Here is an 18,155-nt window from a genome sequence, read left to right on the forward strand (position 1 = left end):
GTGCTCATCAAGTCTGGATTTTATTATTGTGATTGCTACAACAATCTCTGTATCAGTTAGACACTTTGTATATGGTTGATAGTTGATCAATTCTTGGCGTGTCAATTATTGTATCTGTGATACAAGAGTTTCATATATATTGTAGACGCTGAGCAGGTGTTGCTCGAACTGTTAAAAGACATTCATTTGTAGATTGTTAAGAGTTAACAATCAGTGGATATATTATTCCGATCAGCTTGAGAACATTGTGTTCAGTTGAGTATTCAATAAAAGATCTATTTTTTGGGTGTGGCTGGGTTTTTCCCTCATGCTGGAGGGTTTTCCTAGGCTAAATATTTGTGTCATCTTTTCTTATGCTTTTTCTGAGTTTCTGTATATTGAATGTTATGTTATCCTGGTTCAAAACATTAACGCCTTGCAGTGCATGAGTATTATTCAAATCATAGTTCCTAGACTTGGTGAGAAGTCAAGTACTTGACAAGACTTTGCAGTCTCGAGTTTTAGTTATTTTTACATTCCAATTCTTTGTGCTGAGGTTTTGACAATCAGTAGTATGTTCTTTGGCTATTGCCCAGGAAGTCTGATGGTTAACTTGTGCTGTGCCTGGAATGTATTTAAAAGCAAATAAACACCTAAAAAGTGTGGATTTTGCCTATAGAAGTTGTATTGGCCATGTTGAACACGAGCAGCACTAGCATTTTCTAGATCAAATTGGAAAGATCTTTTAGTGGATTGAAGAACAATTTTCTGAAATTTTACATTTGCACTACTTTTTGGAATCTTCATTTTTGTCTTCAGAAGTACTGATTTTTTCCTGTTGAAAGATTATGAAAATGGTGCATCAGGGACACCAACCCTCAACCCCATCAGGAGTTTTGCCCTTGTAGCCACAACAAACTCCCACCAAATCCATTTGATGCATTTTGTAGCTATATTTTGAATAGAATTATTGTTTTACTTCAAATTTTTTGTGTTTTTAAAATTGCCGAGTTTTTGGAGAGTCGAAAGCTTTTAGTGTATTGAGTCTTGAGTTTGCAGACTATAATTTGTAGAAGATTGTTGGCAAAGAAGTCATCCTTCAAATGAATTCACATGTACAAATGTTAGTATCTAAGTTGGGAAAACTCCTTGAGAACTCCTGTCAATTCATTCCTTAGCTCTCTGTTGTCTGTAACTAAATCTTTAGCACATGATCTTAAATACTGCACAAGATATGCATTAGAAAACTGTTTTCATGCCTTAAGTAATGCTATAAATTTATTCATGCCTTCTAGTGGCCACATACCACTTTTATTTGGTGATGATTACTTTTGTTTGTAGAGAAAAAAATATTTCATTGATGAGAAAAGCCAATATGTGTACATATAGTAGAATACCTAGTTAAGGCTGTTTTCATGAATGTGTGTGGCTTAGAGATGGAAGACTTTCATGATGTGAACCATGAATAGTTTGCAAACATGGACTCAGAGAGTACTTGGCAAGCTTAAATTTTTTAGCTCGGTAAAAACTTGTTAAATGCTCAACAAGAACTCGGAAAAACTTGGTAGCTTATACTGCACTAGAAATAAAATTTCTTTAGAAAACATATTTTTTTTTGCAAAGTGTATTACATCAAAAATTGACATCTCAAAAAGAAAATGCATCATTGTATAGCAAAAAAGAATATGTCAAAAACATGTTTTAACCAGCATTTTACCAAGTACAGGTTTTTATGTACGTTTGGCTCGTGTCTATAAAAACTTGCAAGTTAAAGTTGTAAAACTGGTGGAGCCATAAAATGGAGAGTACTTAAAAGTTAAAACTCTGGGAGTACTCACAGAGTTTGCAAACCATGGAGCCATGAAATCTAGCATATGAAGTTAAATTTGGACAAATTCATCAGAAAGAACATAATAATTGTGACTTCAGCATGGATGGCACTTTATGCGATACCATTGTATCTTAAAGCTACCAAATAGTTGGAACAATAATGCATGATATAATGTCCGCATAAGGAGTATTTAAAAGCTTGTATGTTCCAACTGTTCATATTATTTTCAAGTTACCACGTAACATTCAAGATACTGATATTGATAGATGGTAGTTTACATACGATGACTGCTTTTTCTAGCCAATGTTACATTTATGGCATGGAAGATCTCATAGCATTGAAGGTTTTCCTTTTGCTTCCCATTCTAGATTTCATGACTTTCAGTTTGATATTTAGCTGTGATTTTTGCATCATATCTTTGTGGTTTTTGAATTTCTAGTGCTCCTATTGTGCATCATGCCTCTCCAACTGTGATTGTGTAGCTGAACTTGTGTGCTATCCCCATCCTTGCTAGCGATCAAACAAAGGGGATTAAACTAAAATAAAACCTTATATGATTTACATAGTTTGGAAATATGCATAGGTCTATCAAAGCCAAACAAGTATTTATATAACTATGTTTTAAAGCCTAGTTTTTACATTTTTAGACATGTTTGTGTAATTTGATTTTAGAAAGGTTAATAGAGGCCTCATCTTAGATTCTCTCAATTTCTAATCTTCCTTTTGTTCTTCTCAGGCTAATTCTCATTACTTTGCAATCATTGAACAGGTATGCTCTCTCTTCTCTTTTATTTTTTCTTTGTTATGATTTTGGTATTGTTGGTGCTCGCTTGTGATTCAGATAAATGGAGAGATTGTAATCACTAAACATATTTTTCAGTTTGAGAATGATAACAATATATTTTGCAGCAAAATCGAGCATGATATACACATTAACAAATTTTGTTACATTTTTGTGAGACAATGTATCCTGTGGTGTCAACTCAAGGTTAAGCTTTGTAGCATATAGGAATTATAATAGAGATAAAACCTGTTATACTTTCTAATTTGAGAATGATAACAATATATTTTGCAGCAAAGTGGAGCATGATATCTACATTAACAAATTTTGTTACTTTTTTGTGAGACAATGTATCCTGTGGTGTCAACTCAAGGTTAAGCTTTGTAGCTTATAGGAATTATAATAGAGATAAAATCTGTTATACTTTTTGTATGTGATTAGATCCTTCATGGTTTCGGGTTGAAAATTTTCATGCCGTAGGATTTGCCTTAGTTGGCATTTCTAATAAACTATGTTGTTTTTTCTGAGAAATGAAGGGCTTAGTCTAACTGGACTTTTGTCAAATAGTTGGCGTATAACCCATGCTGAAGTTATAATACCACAAAGCTTACAGAATACAGTATTAAATTGAAATCGGAACTTTAACATCAAACACACACAATCAGATTTTCAACTTATCTGCTACTGTTTATGCATCAGGATTTCCATTAAAAAACATATAACATATAGAAATCTGGAAGCAATGTTACATATACAAAATGCAGTAAAGTTCAATAGAAACCTGGTATGCTGCCGCTAAACTGATCTATTGGCCGTGGAAGAAGTTTGCAGTAGACGCTCCTGTATATGTGAGTTTGAGCAGACACAACACCCAAGCATTTGGTTTGACATGCCACCGATGGTAAACTGATTGCTGCTGATAAATACGTGTTCCAGCATTTGAAGTGACTCAAACTCCAGCCACGACTTGTAATGTTTAACGTGTTCCTCAGTGACTCACCCGCACCAAATCTGTCACATATAACAATGCCGCTCGATACTGGATCTGTACTGCTCACGTTTGTTTGCTAATAAAACTTACAGCCAACATCCAGCTCACGGTGGCCATGACCCGACTATTAATGGAGTCACGTCTGAAAGGGTATACGAGTTTTGAATAAACCACAAACAGCACTGCCCTTGCTGATGTATAGTCTACTTATTTATTTTCCAGACGTAACTTCTAACTGACCTGTACGTTTTGTCTTGGGGAGTAACCAATATTATATCCTTCTTGCTGCTGCAAAACTCCCATACTGAAATGTGCAATGAACCAGTTCTGGAATTTGCAATTACTGAAGTGCAAATAGGAAGAGGCTAGGTTGGCGTCTAGACTCCACTTTTTTCCAATGAGGGGTTTTGTCCTCAGGAAACAAATCCAGTCACATTAAGCAACCATTAGGATTTTATATAAATGACATATATTCGTTGTGTCTTTCCCAAGACTGAGCCTCTTATTTATAACCTCAAAGTAAAGGAAGAGTGTTGGAATAAGAGACGTGGGATAAAACACCAATTTTATCTTTTAGTCACTTAAGTCACTTTATAAAGTGAATGTCTTAATAAAACATAGAGTAACTTTATTAAAGTCCTTTAAGACATTAAATGACGAACTTAAGACAAATTTCCCTTGTGACTGATAGGCAACTTTACTATTAATGCCGTTAATCTATCCGGATGTGGAGATAGATTAACTAGGCGCCAAAAGAACTAGTGTGAAAAAGGGGACATGATAGTCCCCCCTTCCCAGGATTGCTTGCCCTCAAGCAATCTCAATGCTGGATGTTGTAAAATAGACTCACCTTCCCAAGTGGCATCTTCATACAGTAAATCCTTCCAGTGGACTAGATATTCTTTGACAGATTTGTTTCACAGCCTCTTTTCCTTGGTCTCAATCACCTCTGCCGACCCCAAAACAAGTCTACCCTCCTCGTCAAGTGGAGGCAAGCCTTTTGATGGTACAATCTGCTAACCAATTGCCTTCTTGAGGCATGAGACGTGAAACACATTGTGGATTTGACTGTCACTAGGTAAATCCAACTCGTAAGCAACCTCACCACTCCTCTTGGTGATGCAATGAGGTCCATAAAATCTGGGCTTAAGCTTCTCTGACCCACTTTTTTTCAGGGAGCTCTGTCTATAAGGCCTGAGATGAAGATAAACCATGTCAACTATCTCGAAGCTCCACTCTATATGATGTCGATCAACATATAACCTCTATTGGTTTCACGCTTGCTGAATATTATCTCTAAGAGATCTGAGAATATCTTGTTGATCCTGGACCCAATCTTTGGCTAAGGGAGCCCTGCTGTCCTGTAATGCCAAATCAATGAAAGAGAGAGGTTTGTAGCCATAAAGAGTGCGAAAAGGAGTCATCCGAATAGACATCTGATATGTGGAGTTATAACAATACTCCCCCAAATACAACCACTTAACCCAAACTCTTTGTTGACTTGCAATGTAGTTTTTCAAATACCCTTCCACCCATTTATTCACTATTTCGGTTTGATCGTTCGTTTGCAAGTGATAGCTAGTACTGGGAGTCAACTCTGTATTGGTCAATTTGAAAACCTCCTGCCAAAAGGTGTTGAGAAACCTGCTGTCCCTATCGCTCATGATAGTCTTGGGTAATCCACGAAGACAAAAAACCTCTCGAAAGAACAACTTGGCCACTTGGGAGGTTGACCAGTTCGCCGCAATAGCAAAGAAGTGCGCGAACTTAGTCAGTTTGTCTACCACCACAAAAATGCAATCTCTGCCTTGGACCTTCGGCAACCCTGTGATAAAATCCATGGATATACTCTCCCACCTTCGAGCTGGAATATGGAGAGGTTGAAGTAAACTTGCTGGAAAGCCCTGTTCTGACTTGTTTTGCTGATAAGTCTGGCACTCTCTAACATGCTGCAGTACATCGTCTTTTAGTCCTTTCCATGAGAATCTCTCTCTAATCTGCTTGTAGGTTTTAAAAAAACTTGGGTGACCCACTGAAGGTGCATCATGTATAGTGTGCATAATATCCCTTTTAAGTTTAAATTCTGGTACTAGGTAGATTCTATTCTTATAATATATAATATCATTCATTACCTTGTATCGATCATCTTGTAAGTATACCATCCATAATTTGATATGCATGAGTATTTTTAGAATACTCAACTAACAGCTGGGATCTCCAATCTGCTGAAATTTCGGAAAGGGTACTGCACTCTATCATTGGGGGTCTTCGGGAAAGTGCATCAACAACTATATTTTTTTCCCTTTGACATATTCAATGTCAAAATTGTATGCTTAGACCTTGCTGACCCATTTTTGCTATCTTTCATTCAACTCCTTTTGTTCTAGGAAGTAACGTAAACTGTTGTGATCAGTCTTTACTGTAAATTTAGTTGCCACCAAGTATTGTCTAAATTTGGCTAAGATGTGCATTATGGCCAACATTTGTTTATCATATGTAAAATATAATAGCTCGTTGCCCTTAAGTTTCCTGCTCTCAAACGCTATGGGATGACGGTCTTGCATCAAAACTGCCTCGATTTCACTCCCTAAAGCATCACCTTCCAAAACAAAGGGTCTAGAAAAATTAGGAAATGCCAGAACTGGGCACGTGCTCATCACCTGTTTTAGTCTATCAAAAATTGCCTTTGAATCCTTTGTCTATCTAAATGCCCCTTTCCGTGTCAGATCGGTAAGGGGGGCTGCTACCTAGGAAAAACCTTTGGTGAATCGCTTGTAATAAGAACAAAGGCCAAGGAAGCCCCGCAACTTAGATACATCTCTCGATGGTGGGCAATCAAGTATTGCCTAAATCTTTCCTTGATGTACCTTAACTCCCTTTGCACCAATCACGTGATCTAGGTAGAGAATCTCAGTTAATCCAAATTCGCACTTAGACTCCTTTGCGAATAAAAAGTGTTCTTCCATGAGGCTAAGGATCTCATTTAGGTGTTGCAAATGTTCCTCCCAAGTCCTGCTAAATATCTATATGTCATCAAAGAAAACCAACACACTCTTTCATAGTTGTTTTTTGAAGATGTGGTTCATGCATGATTGAAAAGTTGCTGGTGCGTTAGTGAGCCCAAATGGCATCACCAAAAACTCATAGTGTCCGTAGTGGCATCTGAAAGCTGTCTTATGCACATCCTCCTCTCGAACTCATATCTGATGGTATCTTGATTGAAGATCTATTTTTGAGAAATAAACAGCTCCATGAAGCTCATTCAGTAACTCATCAATGCGGGGAATTGGATACCTGTTATTAATGGTTCTCTTATTAAGGGTGTGGTAGTCAAATACACATCTGAAGGGTGCCATCCTTCTTCTTAACCAACACTACTGAAGAGGCAAAAGGGCTGGAACTGGGCTTGAAATGGCCCATTTCTAGTATTTCCTTAATCGTCTTCTCTATCTCTTCCTTGTAATGCTTGGGGTGACGATAATGAGTGGTAATGACGGGTTTGGCGCCGTCCTCTAGCTTAATGATATGCTCAAACCCTCTATCTGGTGGAATACCTGGGGGTAGATCCTCAAATACCCTCTCGTACTTGTCAAGCATCGTCTAGATGTCACAATGGTACTGCTGTCTTGTATCTGGTGTCTCCTTAGAAGAGATAAAACACTGTGTCGCCCACTCAATATCATCATACCTCAAAATGGCTTCCATCCTGTGAGCTATTATCAATCTAGGCCCACTATCTGGTATGGCTTTTAGGACCATCAACCAATCACCCTGTAAGAATTCTAACAGCATTGTCTCGTGATCAAATGTGTACCCGTGGAGAGTCCTTAACCATTGTCTACCCAGAATGGCGTCCAACCCATCCAAATCAACAACATAAAAAATTAGTCTCTAAAAAATAATCATCAAATTGTATATGAAGACTAGATATTTTCTCTGTGCAACTCAAAACTTCTCCACCTGCTACCTTCACTTCGAACTCGGGTATGCCAATTGTTTGCAATCCTCTCTTAGATACCATCCGTGTGTTGATGAAATTATGGGATGCCCTTGTATCCTCCTCAACATCATTACCTTCCTATTGCTCTCCTTCATCCTCTGAAAAAACTTCAACATAGTGACTTTTGCCTTTACTAAGGCATCTGTGATCAGGAGTCCCAAGGTTTCTTGCAAGTGAAGCACAATTTCTTCCTTCTAAGTTCATTACGTGTCTCAAAATCCAATTTGGAAGGATTTGGCTTTTGTTGGTTTTTGTTCCCTTGGGACGATGTAGACCCTTTCTAGGGTTTCTTCGAAGGCTACAGTAGTGAAGAAGGTGAATCCAAATCATGGGTGATCTTAATTGCATCATTCAAGTTGTTTGGTTTAAGGACCTTAACCAAACCCCTAAATCTGTCTTGTAACCCTTTTGTGAACAACATCACCTTACGCTGTTCTATCATATTTGGCACTATCACTGATATCCGCTGAAACTCATCAATGACGTTATACAAGGACCCACTCTGTCGTAATTGAGCCGAATCCTTGTAATAAACTTCAATATCCTTTCTATCAAAGCAAGTAATCAGCTTGGAGCTGAAAATCTCGTATGAAGTTACGAGGCCATGATCCTGGGTGACTAAACCATGATGCCACCAATCATACGCTGCTCCCTCAAGGTGCATTGTGGCAAATCTGATGGCTTCCACCTCTACCATGGGTTTAAGTGTCAAATAGGTATCAAGCTTGTGAATCCAAGCTCTAGTGGATGTCTTACTGTTGCCATCAAAGGTAGGGAGAGTTAACTTGTTCATAGCATGTTTTAGGCCCCTGTTTGGTGCTTTGGGTCTCCTATCCCGCTGCTATCTATCAGCCTCCCTTTTCTAATTTAGGTATTGGACAAAGGTCAAATTTTGTTTAATAGGATCGGGAAACAAATCCCATTCATCATACAATGCCATAACGTTGTCCGGTAGTAAATTTGGTGTTGTTGGTGGTGCTGCCTCTTCTTTTGCATTAAACACTGGCATTAAAGGCTTGTCAGTGTTATGTGTGGGGGCTCTAATAGCTCGTGGTGATTCAGTTACACTATGTCCTCCATCGTGATGGCTCGGGGCTCTCTTATTAACAGGAGCTAACTGCTGCATATTAATTGCAAGTTGTTGAAGTGCATCAGCTATTTTATTCTGCCCATCTCTAATAGCCCGCAATGTTTCCCGAATTTCTCTGTCCTGTTCAGTTTCATTAAGTGCCATTTGAATGTTGCTTACCTGTTCTTCCTGTCCAAAATGATCAACCTGTTTGGTTTATTCAATCTGTTCACCTGCTCCAAATATTAATTCCTCATCCACTGAATAACTATCTTCAATCTCAATATGTTTTGAAGAATCTGCTTGTTCTGGTTGTAAATGACTAAATTTATAATGTCTTTAACTAATTCCCGGCTGTCATTTTTGGATAAAAATCAGTCTGCAAATATTCTGTTTTTTCCCACAAGATGGCAGGTCTTGTGGCTCTGATACCACTGTAATAAATTATGCTGTTTTTTTCTGAGAAATGAAGGGCTTAGTCTAACTGGAATTTTGTCAAATAGTTGGCGCATAACCCATGCTGAAGTTATAATACCACAAAGCTTACAAAATATAGGATTAAATTGAAATCGGAACTTTAACATTAAACAGACAACCAGATTTTCAACTTATCCACTATTGTTTATGCATCAGGATTTCCATTAATGATTAAAACTTATAACATATCGAAATCTGGAAGCAATGTTACATATACAAAATGCAGCATAGTTCAATAGAAACTTGGTATGCTGCCGCTAAACTGATCTGTTGGCCGTGGAAGAAGTTTGCAGTAGACGCTCGTGTATATGTGAGTTTGAGCAGACACAACACCCAAGCATTTGGTTTGACACGCCACCGATGGTAAACTGATTGTTGCTGATAAATACGTGTTCCAGAATTTGAAGTGACCCAGACTCTAGCCGCGACTTGTAAATGTTTAACATGTTCCTCAGTGACTCACCTGCACCAAATCTGTCACATATAACAATGCCGCCTGATACTTGATCTGTACTGCTCACGTTTGTTTGCTAATAAAACTTACAGCCAACGCCCAGCTCAGTGGCCATGACCCGACTATTAATGGAGTCACGTCTGAAAGGATATATGAGTTTTGAATAAACCACAGACAACACTGCCCTTGCTGATGTATAGTCTACTTATTTATTTTCCAAACATAACTTCTAACTGACCTGTACGTTTTGTCTTGGGGATTAACCAATATCTTATCCTTCTTGCTGCTGCAAAACTCCCATACTGAAATGTGCAATGAACCAGTTCTGGAATTTGCAATTACTGAAGTGCAAATAGGAAGAGGCTAGGTTGGCGTCTAGACTCCACTTTTTTCCAATGAGGGGTTTCGTCCTCAGGAAACGAATCCAGTCCCATTAAGCAACCATTAGGATTTTATGTATATGACATATATTCATTGCGTCTTTCCCAAGACTGAGCCTCTTATTTATAACCTCGAAGTGAGGGAAGAGTGTTGGAATAAGAGATGTGGGATAAAACACCAATTTTGTCTTCTAGTCACTTAAGTCACTTTATAAAGTGAATGTCTTAATAAAACATAAAGTAACTTTATTAAAGTCCTTTAAGACATTAAATGACGAACTTTAAGGCAAATCTTCCCTTGTGACTAGCAGGCATCCTTATTGTTAATGCCGTTAATCTATCCGGATGTGGAGATAGATTAACTAGGCACCAAAAGAACTAGCGCAAAAGAGGGGACATGACAACATTTTTCATCTAGAGGACATGAGCTATTGACTTTAATTCAGAGACAGTGAAACATGTTATATTGAATTCTAGGTATTATTACTACTAACTGGTGCTTTATTCAGCTTTTTGAACTAGTCTTGTTTGAGAACAATATAAATTGGAATGTTATAAAAATGAAAGCCACCAATATCATTAATCAAACACATGTAAGACAAATGCGCACGAGTTAGAAGTTTAGTGCTAGAATAGGGTGACAACTTCTAAATCTGCAAAAGGTTCAACCTTCTGGGTGGTTTTAGACACATTGGTCGGGTCTGTTTTGCTGTAAGAGGTTTGTGAATAGTTAAATTTGGAAAAGGCCTTAAAGAACAAAGGAAACAATTCTATAATATGAACTGATATAAAGAAGTCTTAGACTGCTATAATAACATGAGAACATATAGAGAGATGGCACCCAGTGCATATCGAACTGTTTGATGTGTGGTGGAGAGTTGATTATATATAGATTTGGGTGGTGTTGTTGATAGTGGCAGGGGCACGGTCATATGGTGGTCAGAAGGGCCAGTGGACAAGGAGTTGTGCTCTTGGTGGTTGGCAATTTATGTGAGGGCTTGCATAGAGTGGAGCAAGGGTAGTTTGATAGGCATTATGGGGTAGCATGTTTTTGATGGAAGTTTGTTGATTTTTAACAATAGCTATCAAGGAAAAAGGGTTGTAGGTTGAAGGGTTCATGATCCCCAACCGAACAAAAATTATATTTAAAAGTATGTTAAGAAGCTTTTTTCTTTTTAACTTTTGTTAAGAAAACATTTCTTGCTTTTCAAAAAGGTTCAAATTTCATTGGACTAAATAGATTAGTAATCCCTTCAAATCTGGGGGAAACTGAGAATGATTTTTGCAAGACAGAAGGCTACTTCTTGTTAAGGATTAAAGAGACAGAAATAACAATTACATGCAAATATAACCAATATTAGAAAATAATAAACCACATAGAAGAGAACACAAGACACAAAGATTTAACTTGGTTCACCCAATCCCTGGGTTACGTCCACCAAACAAAGAGTCCAATATTCTTATTATCCACTTATTATAATTTGATCAATCTGCAACCCCTTGCGACTTAATACTGCCACAAGAAGCTACTATCTCATCACACATTATCAAATCCCTAACCGTAAGCCATTTTACACAAGCTTTTTGGCGCTTACAAATTAGGGCTAGAATATGTTGTCCAATAGAAAAACAGCTCTCGACGCCTTGTACAACAATAAAGTCATTTGAGCTTTCAGGGGCGTTGCCTCTCGACCCCACCTTGTATCACAATAGGGAGTGAGCTTGGGGCTTTTCCCTAGGACCCTGCAAGGGGAGTTGCCCCTTGACCCCGTCTAAGGGCCGCTGCTACCAACCCCCCATAGAAAAACGTGGGGGAAAATTGCCCCGAATGAAGTGGGGGAAAAATTAACCTTCGAGTCTGATCATGCTCCACATAACAACACTTCTGTAATATCCCCTACTCGGTGGTGGTCAATTTTCAATGTTTAATGTACATTATTATGCGTCTAATAAATTCACAATTAATTTTAAGAAAAATAAATAATTGATAAATCTAATCTTTAATACTTCTAAGCCTGCTTCTGTCATCTCTCTTAAACATGCCAACCTTAAGGAGGATGAGAATTTCGAGGTTTTAAGGTGCTTGACACAAATCTACAAGTAGGCTTCCTCAAAGCATTGGGATTGGATGTTCGTACCTATCTAGGGACTTTCCCTCAAGGCATTGGAAATACATATCCTTACCCTTCTTGAAATGAAATGATGAATTTTAATGACGTCCATGAGACCATTGGTCTAAGGTATCACAAGTTGTAGCCTTATACGTTTATACCAACTCCATAATTCTTTAGACCATTGGTCTAAGGTATCACAAGTTGTAGCCTTATATGTTTATACCAACTCCATAATTCCTTCTAGATAAGATCTCTTGCTATGATTCTTGACAATCAAAACTAGCAGTCTGGCTCATCATATCCTCAGATAAATTATGCATGTTTATGCCAACCTCCAAGATATCCTGTACTGGGCCTGAATGTCTTCATATCCCGTGCACTTATGAGAAAATGCCATTCAGTCTCAACCGCACCTTTTTCGCAGAACCTGCAGATTCTCTCCTCCCACCCCTCTTTGAAACTTGTCCATCTTCCCATCCTGCATATGAGAGGTCTACTCTGCTGGCTTGTTGGTTCTTTCCAATTACTTGCTTGCTTTTTACTGTTGCTTAACAAATATAACCACCGACTCTAGAATCTCTTCCTACCTGCCATACCGGCAATTGCCAATACCCGAAAGTGACCCTTTGTTTCACGAAAGATGATCTGGGTATGCTAATGCCTCCAGATATGAGTTTTTGGTCTTATCATCATTACTTTTGTAAGCTTCCACCACCATCAAAATTCCTCCTGGCAAAATTATTTAGAACCATATAACACTAAGTCCGGTTGCTTGATTCTCCCCGTTAGCAATTTTAATAAGTCTTCCAGAAAGCGCAATAAACTCATGCAGATACATGAAGAAACCATCCTTTTCAGCAAGATTTGTTTTAATCGACTGTGCTTCACTTCTGCTATTATTCCCATGATGAATTTTCTTCAAAGCCTGATGCAAGTTTAGTAAACATTCTCAGAAGACTGCTGATAGCTTAAGAAGGCACTACTTGTAGTTATAAAATCAACTATGGTTCCTCACAGAAAGCTCTGCATTTCGCTGATAGAAATGCTCGAACTTCAAATATTTGACAAGAACACAAACACAAGGCTGTATGATACATAAAAAAGTTTTTTGATATATTGTTTCTTAGCAGTGGCCTTCCCCTAAGCACAGTATTTATCCAGTGTTATTAAACTTTTGCCAGAAAATGACTCTGAATGAAATAACCAGTCCTTCTGTAACGATGAAAAATATGTTTCATGAATCACCCACATCAAAATGGGACCCGTGATATAATCATATTGTCTATCTTTCCGGCGTCAAACAGAATAGTTGACTAGAATATAAATTATTCTCCAGGCCTTTGTGTAGGGGAAAATATTATTTGAAAAAATATCATCTGTTCTGAAAAGCTATGTTAGATTTGGGACCTCCGAACGTTAGAACTAGCACTAGCTGATCATAAAGAAACATATCAAACTGTGTGTGCAAAGTTTTACCTCGGACTATTTCCAATAGGATGGCAGGGTCAATGCTCTGATACCACTGTAATATCCTAGTCACATATTCTCTCCAATTTTTCCTCAATTAATTTTTTAGAATCATAAACAAATGGTACATGCAATAGTCTTTCAGATTAAATAACAAATGCTCATATAGAAGACCTCCAAATTACTACTGTATTATGACTTTTCAGCAATACAATATCATAGCCAGCAAATCCATACAAATTCCTCAGAAATAGGCTACTGCATTATACATCAGCAATGCAGTAACAAACATCAAGTCCAATCTTAAATACAGAAATACAGTCAGATTGGAAATAAACAATAAGTGCACATGTAGGCTCAAATGTGAATTCTGATTTGAACCCATCATGGATGATGAACTGGAGCTACGTCCAATCCACCAAAGGCAGCCTGAAGGTTTGCATCCTCAGGTCTGAAATGGAAGATGTAAACTCTCTCAATGTTTCTCCAAGAGAACCTCGAATTCTCCAAACAAACAATTATTCAAACATGCCCAAAGTGAAATGGCTTCCCTCTTTTAAAACTCCACAATGGGACTCATCAGTGTCCCTCTCCCGTCTTTCATTGTATTCCCCTTTTGTCACCATTTAGCTCCCTTTAAAATATTAAATGGACCCCTTTTAAAAATTCACATTAAGCTCACAAAAGCCAATTTTAATATTTTATGAAGTTTGGCTCAAAATCCAAATGTCCCAAAAAGGGGACATTACAGAAAATAACATCTATGATGTCTGATAGGTTGTTTTAATTATATGTTAACTGATAGATGTAAAGTTAGAAATATAAATTACATGCTGAGTGGAATGACATTTTAAATTAAAATTTGAGAAGGTTGCATGGTATGTATTCAATTTGCAGACAGTGTGTCAAATAATGTGTAGTAACTCAAGACATGTTGAAGATTTCTTTTTTAAATAAACATTTTTCAATATCTGACTCTTTTTTCTGAATTTATTATTGACCAGATGATTGAGGGTAATATGTGGTTGAAAGATACTGTTGGTGTGATACCAAAAAATGCCTGGGCTATAGATCCTTTTGGTCACTCACCGACAATGGCATATTTGTTCCGTCGCATGGGTTTTAATAACATGCTAATTCAGAGGACTCATTATGAGGTAAAGAAAGAGCTAGCATTGCATAAAAATTTGGAGTTCATGTGGCGGCAGAGTTGGGATACAGATGAAAATACAGATATCTTTTGCCACATGATGCCCTTCTATTCTTATGATATACCACATACATGTGGACCAGAGCCTGCTGTTTGCTGCCAGTTTGACTTTGGTAGAATGCCTGGTTTTGGTTATGGATATTGCCCTTGGGGATACCATCCAATTGAGACTAATCACGCAAATGTTGAAGAAAGGGCCTTGAAGCTCTTGGATCAGTACAAGAAGAAGTCTACCTTGTATAGAACACATACCCTTCTGGTACCTTTGGGAGATGATTTTCGTTATACAAGCTTGGAGGAAGCTGAAGCACAATTTAGGAATTATCAGCTACTATTTGATTATATAAATTCTCACAAAGAGCTCAAAGCAGAAGCAAAGTTTGGGACACTTGAAGACTATTTCCAGACTCTTCGGGAAGAGGCAAAGAGGGATTTTGCAGAGGAAGCAGATGCATCTGTAGTCCCAGGTTTCCCTACTTTGTCTGGTGATTTCTTCACTTATGCTGACAGGAATAAGGATTACTGGAGTGGGTACTATGTTTCACGACCCTTTTACAAAGCAGTGGATCGTGTGCTTGAGGAGACTCTCCGTGCTGCAGAAATTCTTTTCTCTTTTGTTCTAAGTTCCTGTCAGAAGTTGCAATGTGGACAGTTCCCCCTGCCACATGCTGAAAAATTGATAGCTGCACGACGTAATTTAGCTCTTTTCCAGCACCATGATGGGGTCACAGGTACTGCTAAAAGCCATGTAGTGCAAGATTATGGAACACGTATGCATACTTCACTACAGGATCTGCAGAATATAATGGCCAAGTGTGTTCAAGCTCTTCTTGATGATGAGTTTGACAAAGGTGAATACAAGGATAGTCAGCTGTCTCAATTTGAACATGAGCAAGTTCGATCAGTGTATGATATGCAACCCATGCACAGAGAAATTGATATTCCATATCATAAAGTTCAATCTGTTGTTTTCTTCAATCCACTAGAGGAAGCTGTGGACCAGGTTGTTATGGTGGTTGTTAGTCAGCCGGATGTTTGTGTGATAGATTCAAATTTGTCTCCCTTGGAAAGCCAAGTTGCTCCTGAATGGGGATATGAAAAAAGTAAACTTGCAACAGGCAGGCACCGGCTATATTGGCAAGCTTCTATTCCAGGTATGGGTTTACAGACCTACTATGTAGCTCATGGGTTGACTGAATGCAAGAAAGCCAATTTGACACTTCTTAAGGTTTTTGATGGAATGCAATCTTTCACTTGCCCTGCTCCATATGAATGTTCAAAATTGGAAGGTGACGATGCTGAGATTGTAAACAAACACCAGACACTTCTGTTTGATGTCAAGCATGGCTTGCTAAGAAATGTTAAACAGCATAAGGATGGCAGCCAAATTAATTTAGAAGAAGAGATTGGAGTCTACTCAAGCTGGGGAAGTGGTGCTTATTTGTTTAAGCCAAATGGGGAAGCACAACCTGTTGTGCAGCCGGGTGGAATATTTGTTCTGTTAAAGGGTCCTCTCTTGCAGGAGGCTTTCTCATATCCCAAGACAATTTGGGAACAAACACCTATCTCACGCAGTACACGCATTTACAATGGGAAAAATACAGTACAAGAGTTTTTGATTGAAATAGAATATCATGTGGAGCTTGTTGACTATGTATATAATGATAAGGAGTTAATAGCTCGTTTCAAAACAGATATTAAAAATGAACGGACTTTCTTCTCAGACTTGAATGGGTTCCAAATGGTACGGAGAGAAACCTATGACAAAATCCCACTTCAGGGCAATTACTACCCGATGCCATCTCTAGCATTTTTGCAGGATTCCAGTGGTTCTCGTTTTTCCATACATTCTCGACAGTCATTGGGCATAGCAGGGCTTAAGAATGGGTGGTTAGAGGTTATGCTTGACAGGCGTTTGACACGTGATGATGAACGTGGTCTGGGGCAAGGTGTGATGGATAACCGACCTGTGAATGTGGTATTCCATCTTCTCGTTGAGACTAATGTTTCTTCCCTGCAATCTCTGTCTAGTTCATCACCTAGAACGCCATCTCTTCTTTCTCACCGTGTTGGTGCACAGTTGAACTATCCAGTACATTCATTTTTGGGGAAACCACAAGATATCTCTATTTTGGCAACACCTTCTAAAGGATTCTCACCTTTGGCTGTTACTTTCCCGTGTGATCTCCATGTTGTCAGCTTAAAAGTGCCTCGCCCAGGAAGCTTTCTCCGATCTTCCTCTTCTGGAGAACCAAGGTTCTTTCTTATCTTGCAGAGGAGAGGATGGGATGCAGCTTACTGCAAGAAGGGACGCCTACAGTGTAGGACATTAGCTGATGACCCCATGGACATTGCGTCCATGTTCAAAGATATATCTATGTCTAATGCAAAAGCATCTTCCCTTAATAATCTACATGATGACCCAAAGGAGTCTGACTACTATGGGAAATCTCACAGGAAGGAATTGATAAGCATAGAGAAGAAAGGCTCAATAAGCTTGGCTCCCATGGAACTTAAAGCATTCAAGCTGGAACTAAAAGCAGACAAATGATTTATGATCATTTGATCATTTTCCTTGTAAGAAACTGCCACTTACATTAACCGGAGCAGGCATTTAACGGTAGACCTGCCTTTAATGTACTATAGTTGATTTTCTGTTTTTCAGAGTTATCCCAAGATAGTACACACTTCATTTGGGAAAGCTTGACATGCGGCATATTCTGGTGGTGCAAGATGAGTAAAGCTACCTCTAGTTTAAGTAGCGTTTAATTCAAAATGTTCAACCGAGTTGAGAATGGATGTAATAGGGCAGCAGGCAGGAGATCAGGGATTTTGTAGTGGATATAATTATTTAAATTTCCTTCCAAAGTCTTCCCTACAAATAATTGAATATTGTACTAGCAAGAAGAAATTTGTTGCAGGTGATGGCTTGATTATCTTGGTTTATATTATCCTTCGTAAGTTTGCAAATGATTTACATGGTACATAATTGTTGAAATCCTGAATGGACTTTCTTGTTTCATCTTGTCTTGTAGCATTCAAATGTCAAGGAATGTTGCCTTGACTAGTTCATTAATAATGTTAACTTTTCTGCAATTCAAGTAGTGAAGAGGATGAATGAGAATTTTAGTAGAAGTTAAAATCTTTTTACTCTGTTGTGTGGTGGTTGGGAGGTTCTTAGCATGCAGCTGATACAGGAGGTATATATATTATGCCATTTTAATTTCAAGATCCTTGTCTAGATATGTATGTTCCCAATGATAGGAACTCAGCAACAGTTGAGATGTTGAACTGATAATATTTGAAATGTGTTCCTTTCACGGATGACATTGTAGGGAAAGTTTTCCTCAATGGTTGAAATATGTAGGCAATTCGAAGGTAGTATTGAAACATTGGAAGTAG

At 38.2% G+C, this 18,155-nt stretch overlaps 1 protein-coding gene across 2 annotated transcripts in view; it reads left to right on the forward strand.

Annotated features, from left to right (window-relative positions):
• Positions 1-17,775, forward strand: part of GMII (golgi alpha-mannosidase II) — a 33,055-nt gene extending 15,280 nt beyond the window's left edge. For both annotated transcript variants that reach the window (XM_089791986.1, XM_089791987.1), the window contains 2 exons: positions 2,547-2,579; positions 14,548-17,775. In XM_089791986.1, coding sequence (XP_089648112.1) covers positions 2,547-2,579; positions 14,548-17,304 — 2,790 coding nt within the window. In that variant the 3' untranslated portion in view covers positions 17,305-17,775. The remainder of the gene's footprint in view (positions 1-2,546; positions 2,580-14,547) is intronic.
• The last annotated feature ends 380 nt before the right edge of the window (positions 17,776-18,155 follow it).

Source organism: Cupressus sempervirens, chromosome 7, assembly GCF_028749045.1.
Source record: "Cupressus sempervirens isolate cs-2001-9-10 chromosome 7, ASM2874904v1, whole genome shotgun sequence".
In the NCBI taxonomy this organism is placed as follows: domain Eukaryota; kingdom Viridiplantae; phylum Streptophyta; class Pinopsida; order Cupressales; family Cupressaceae; genus Cupressus; species Cupressus sempervirens.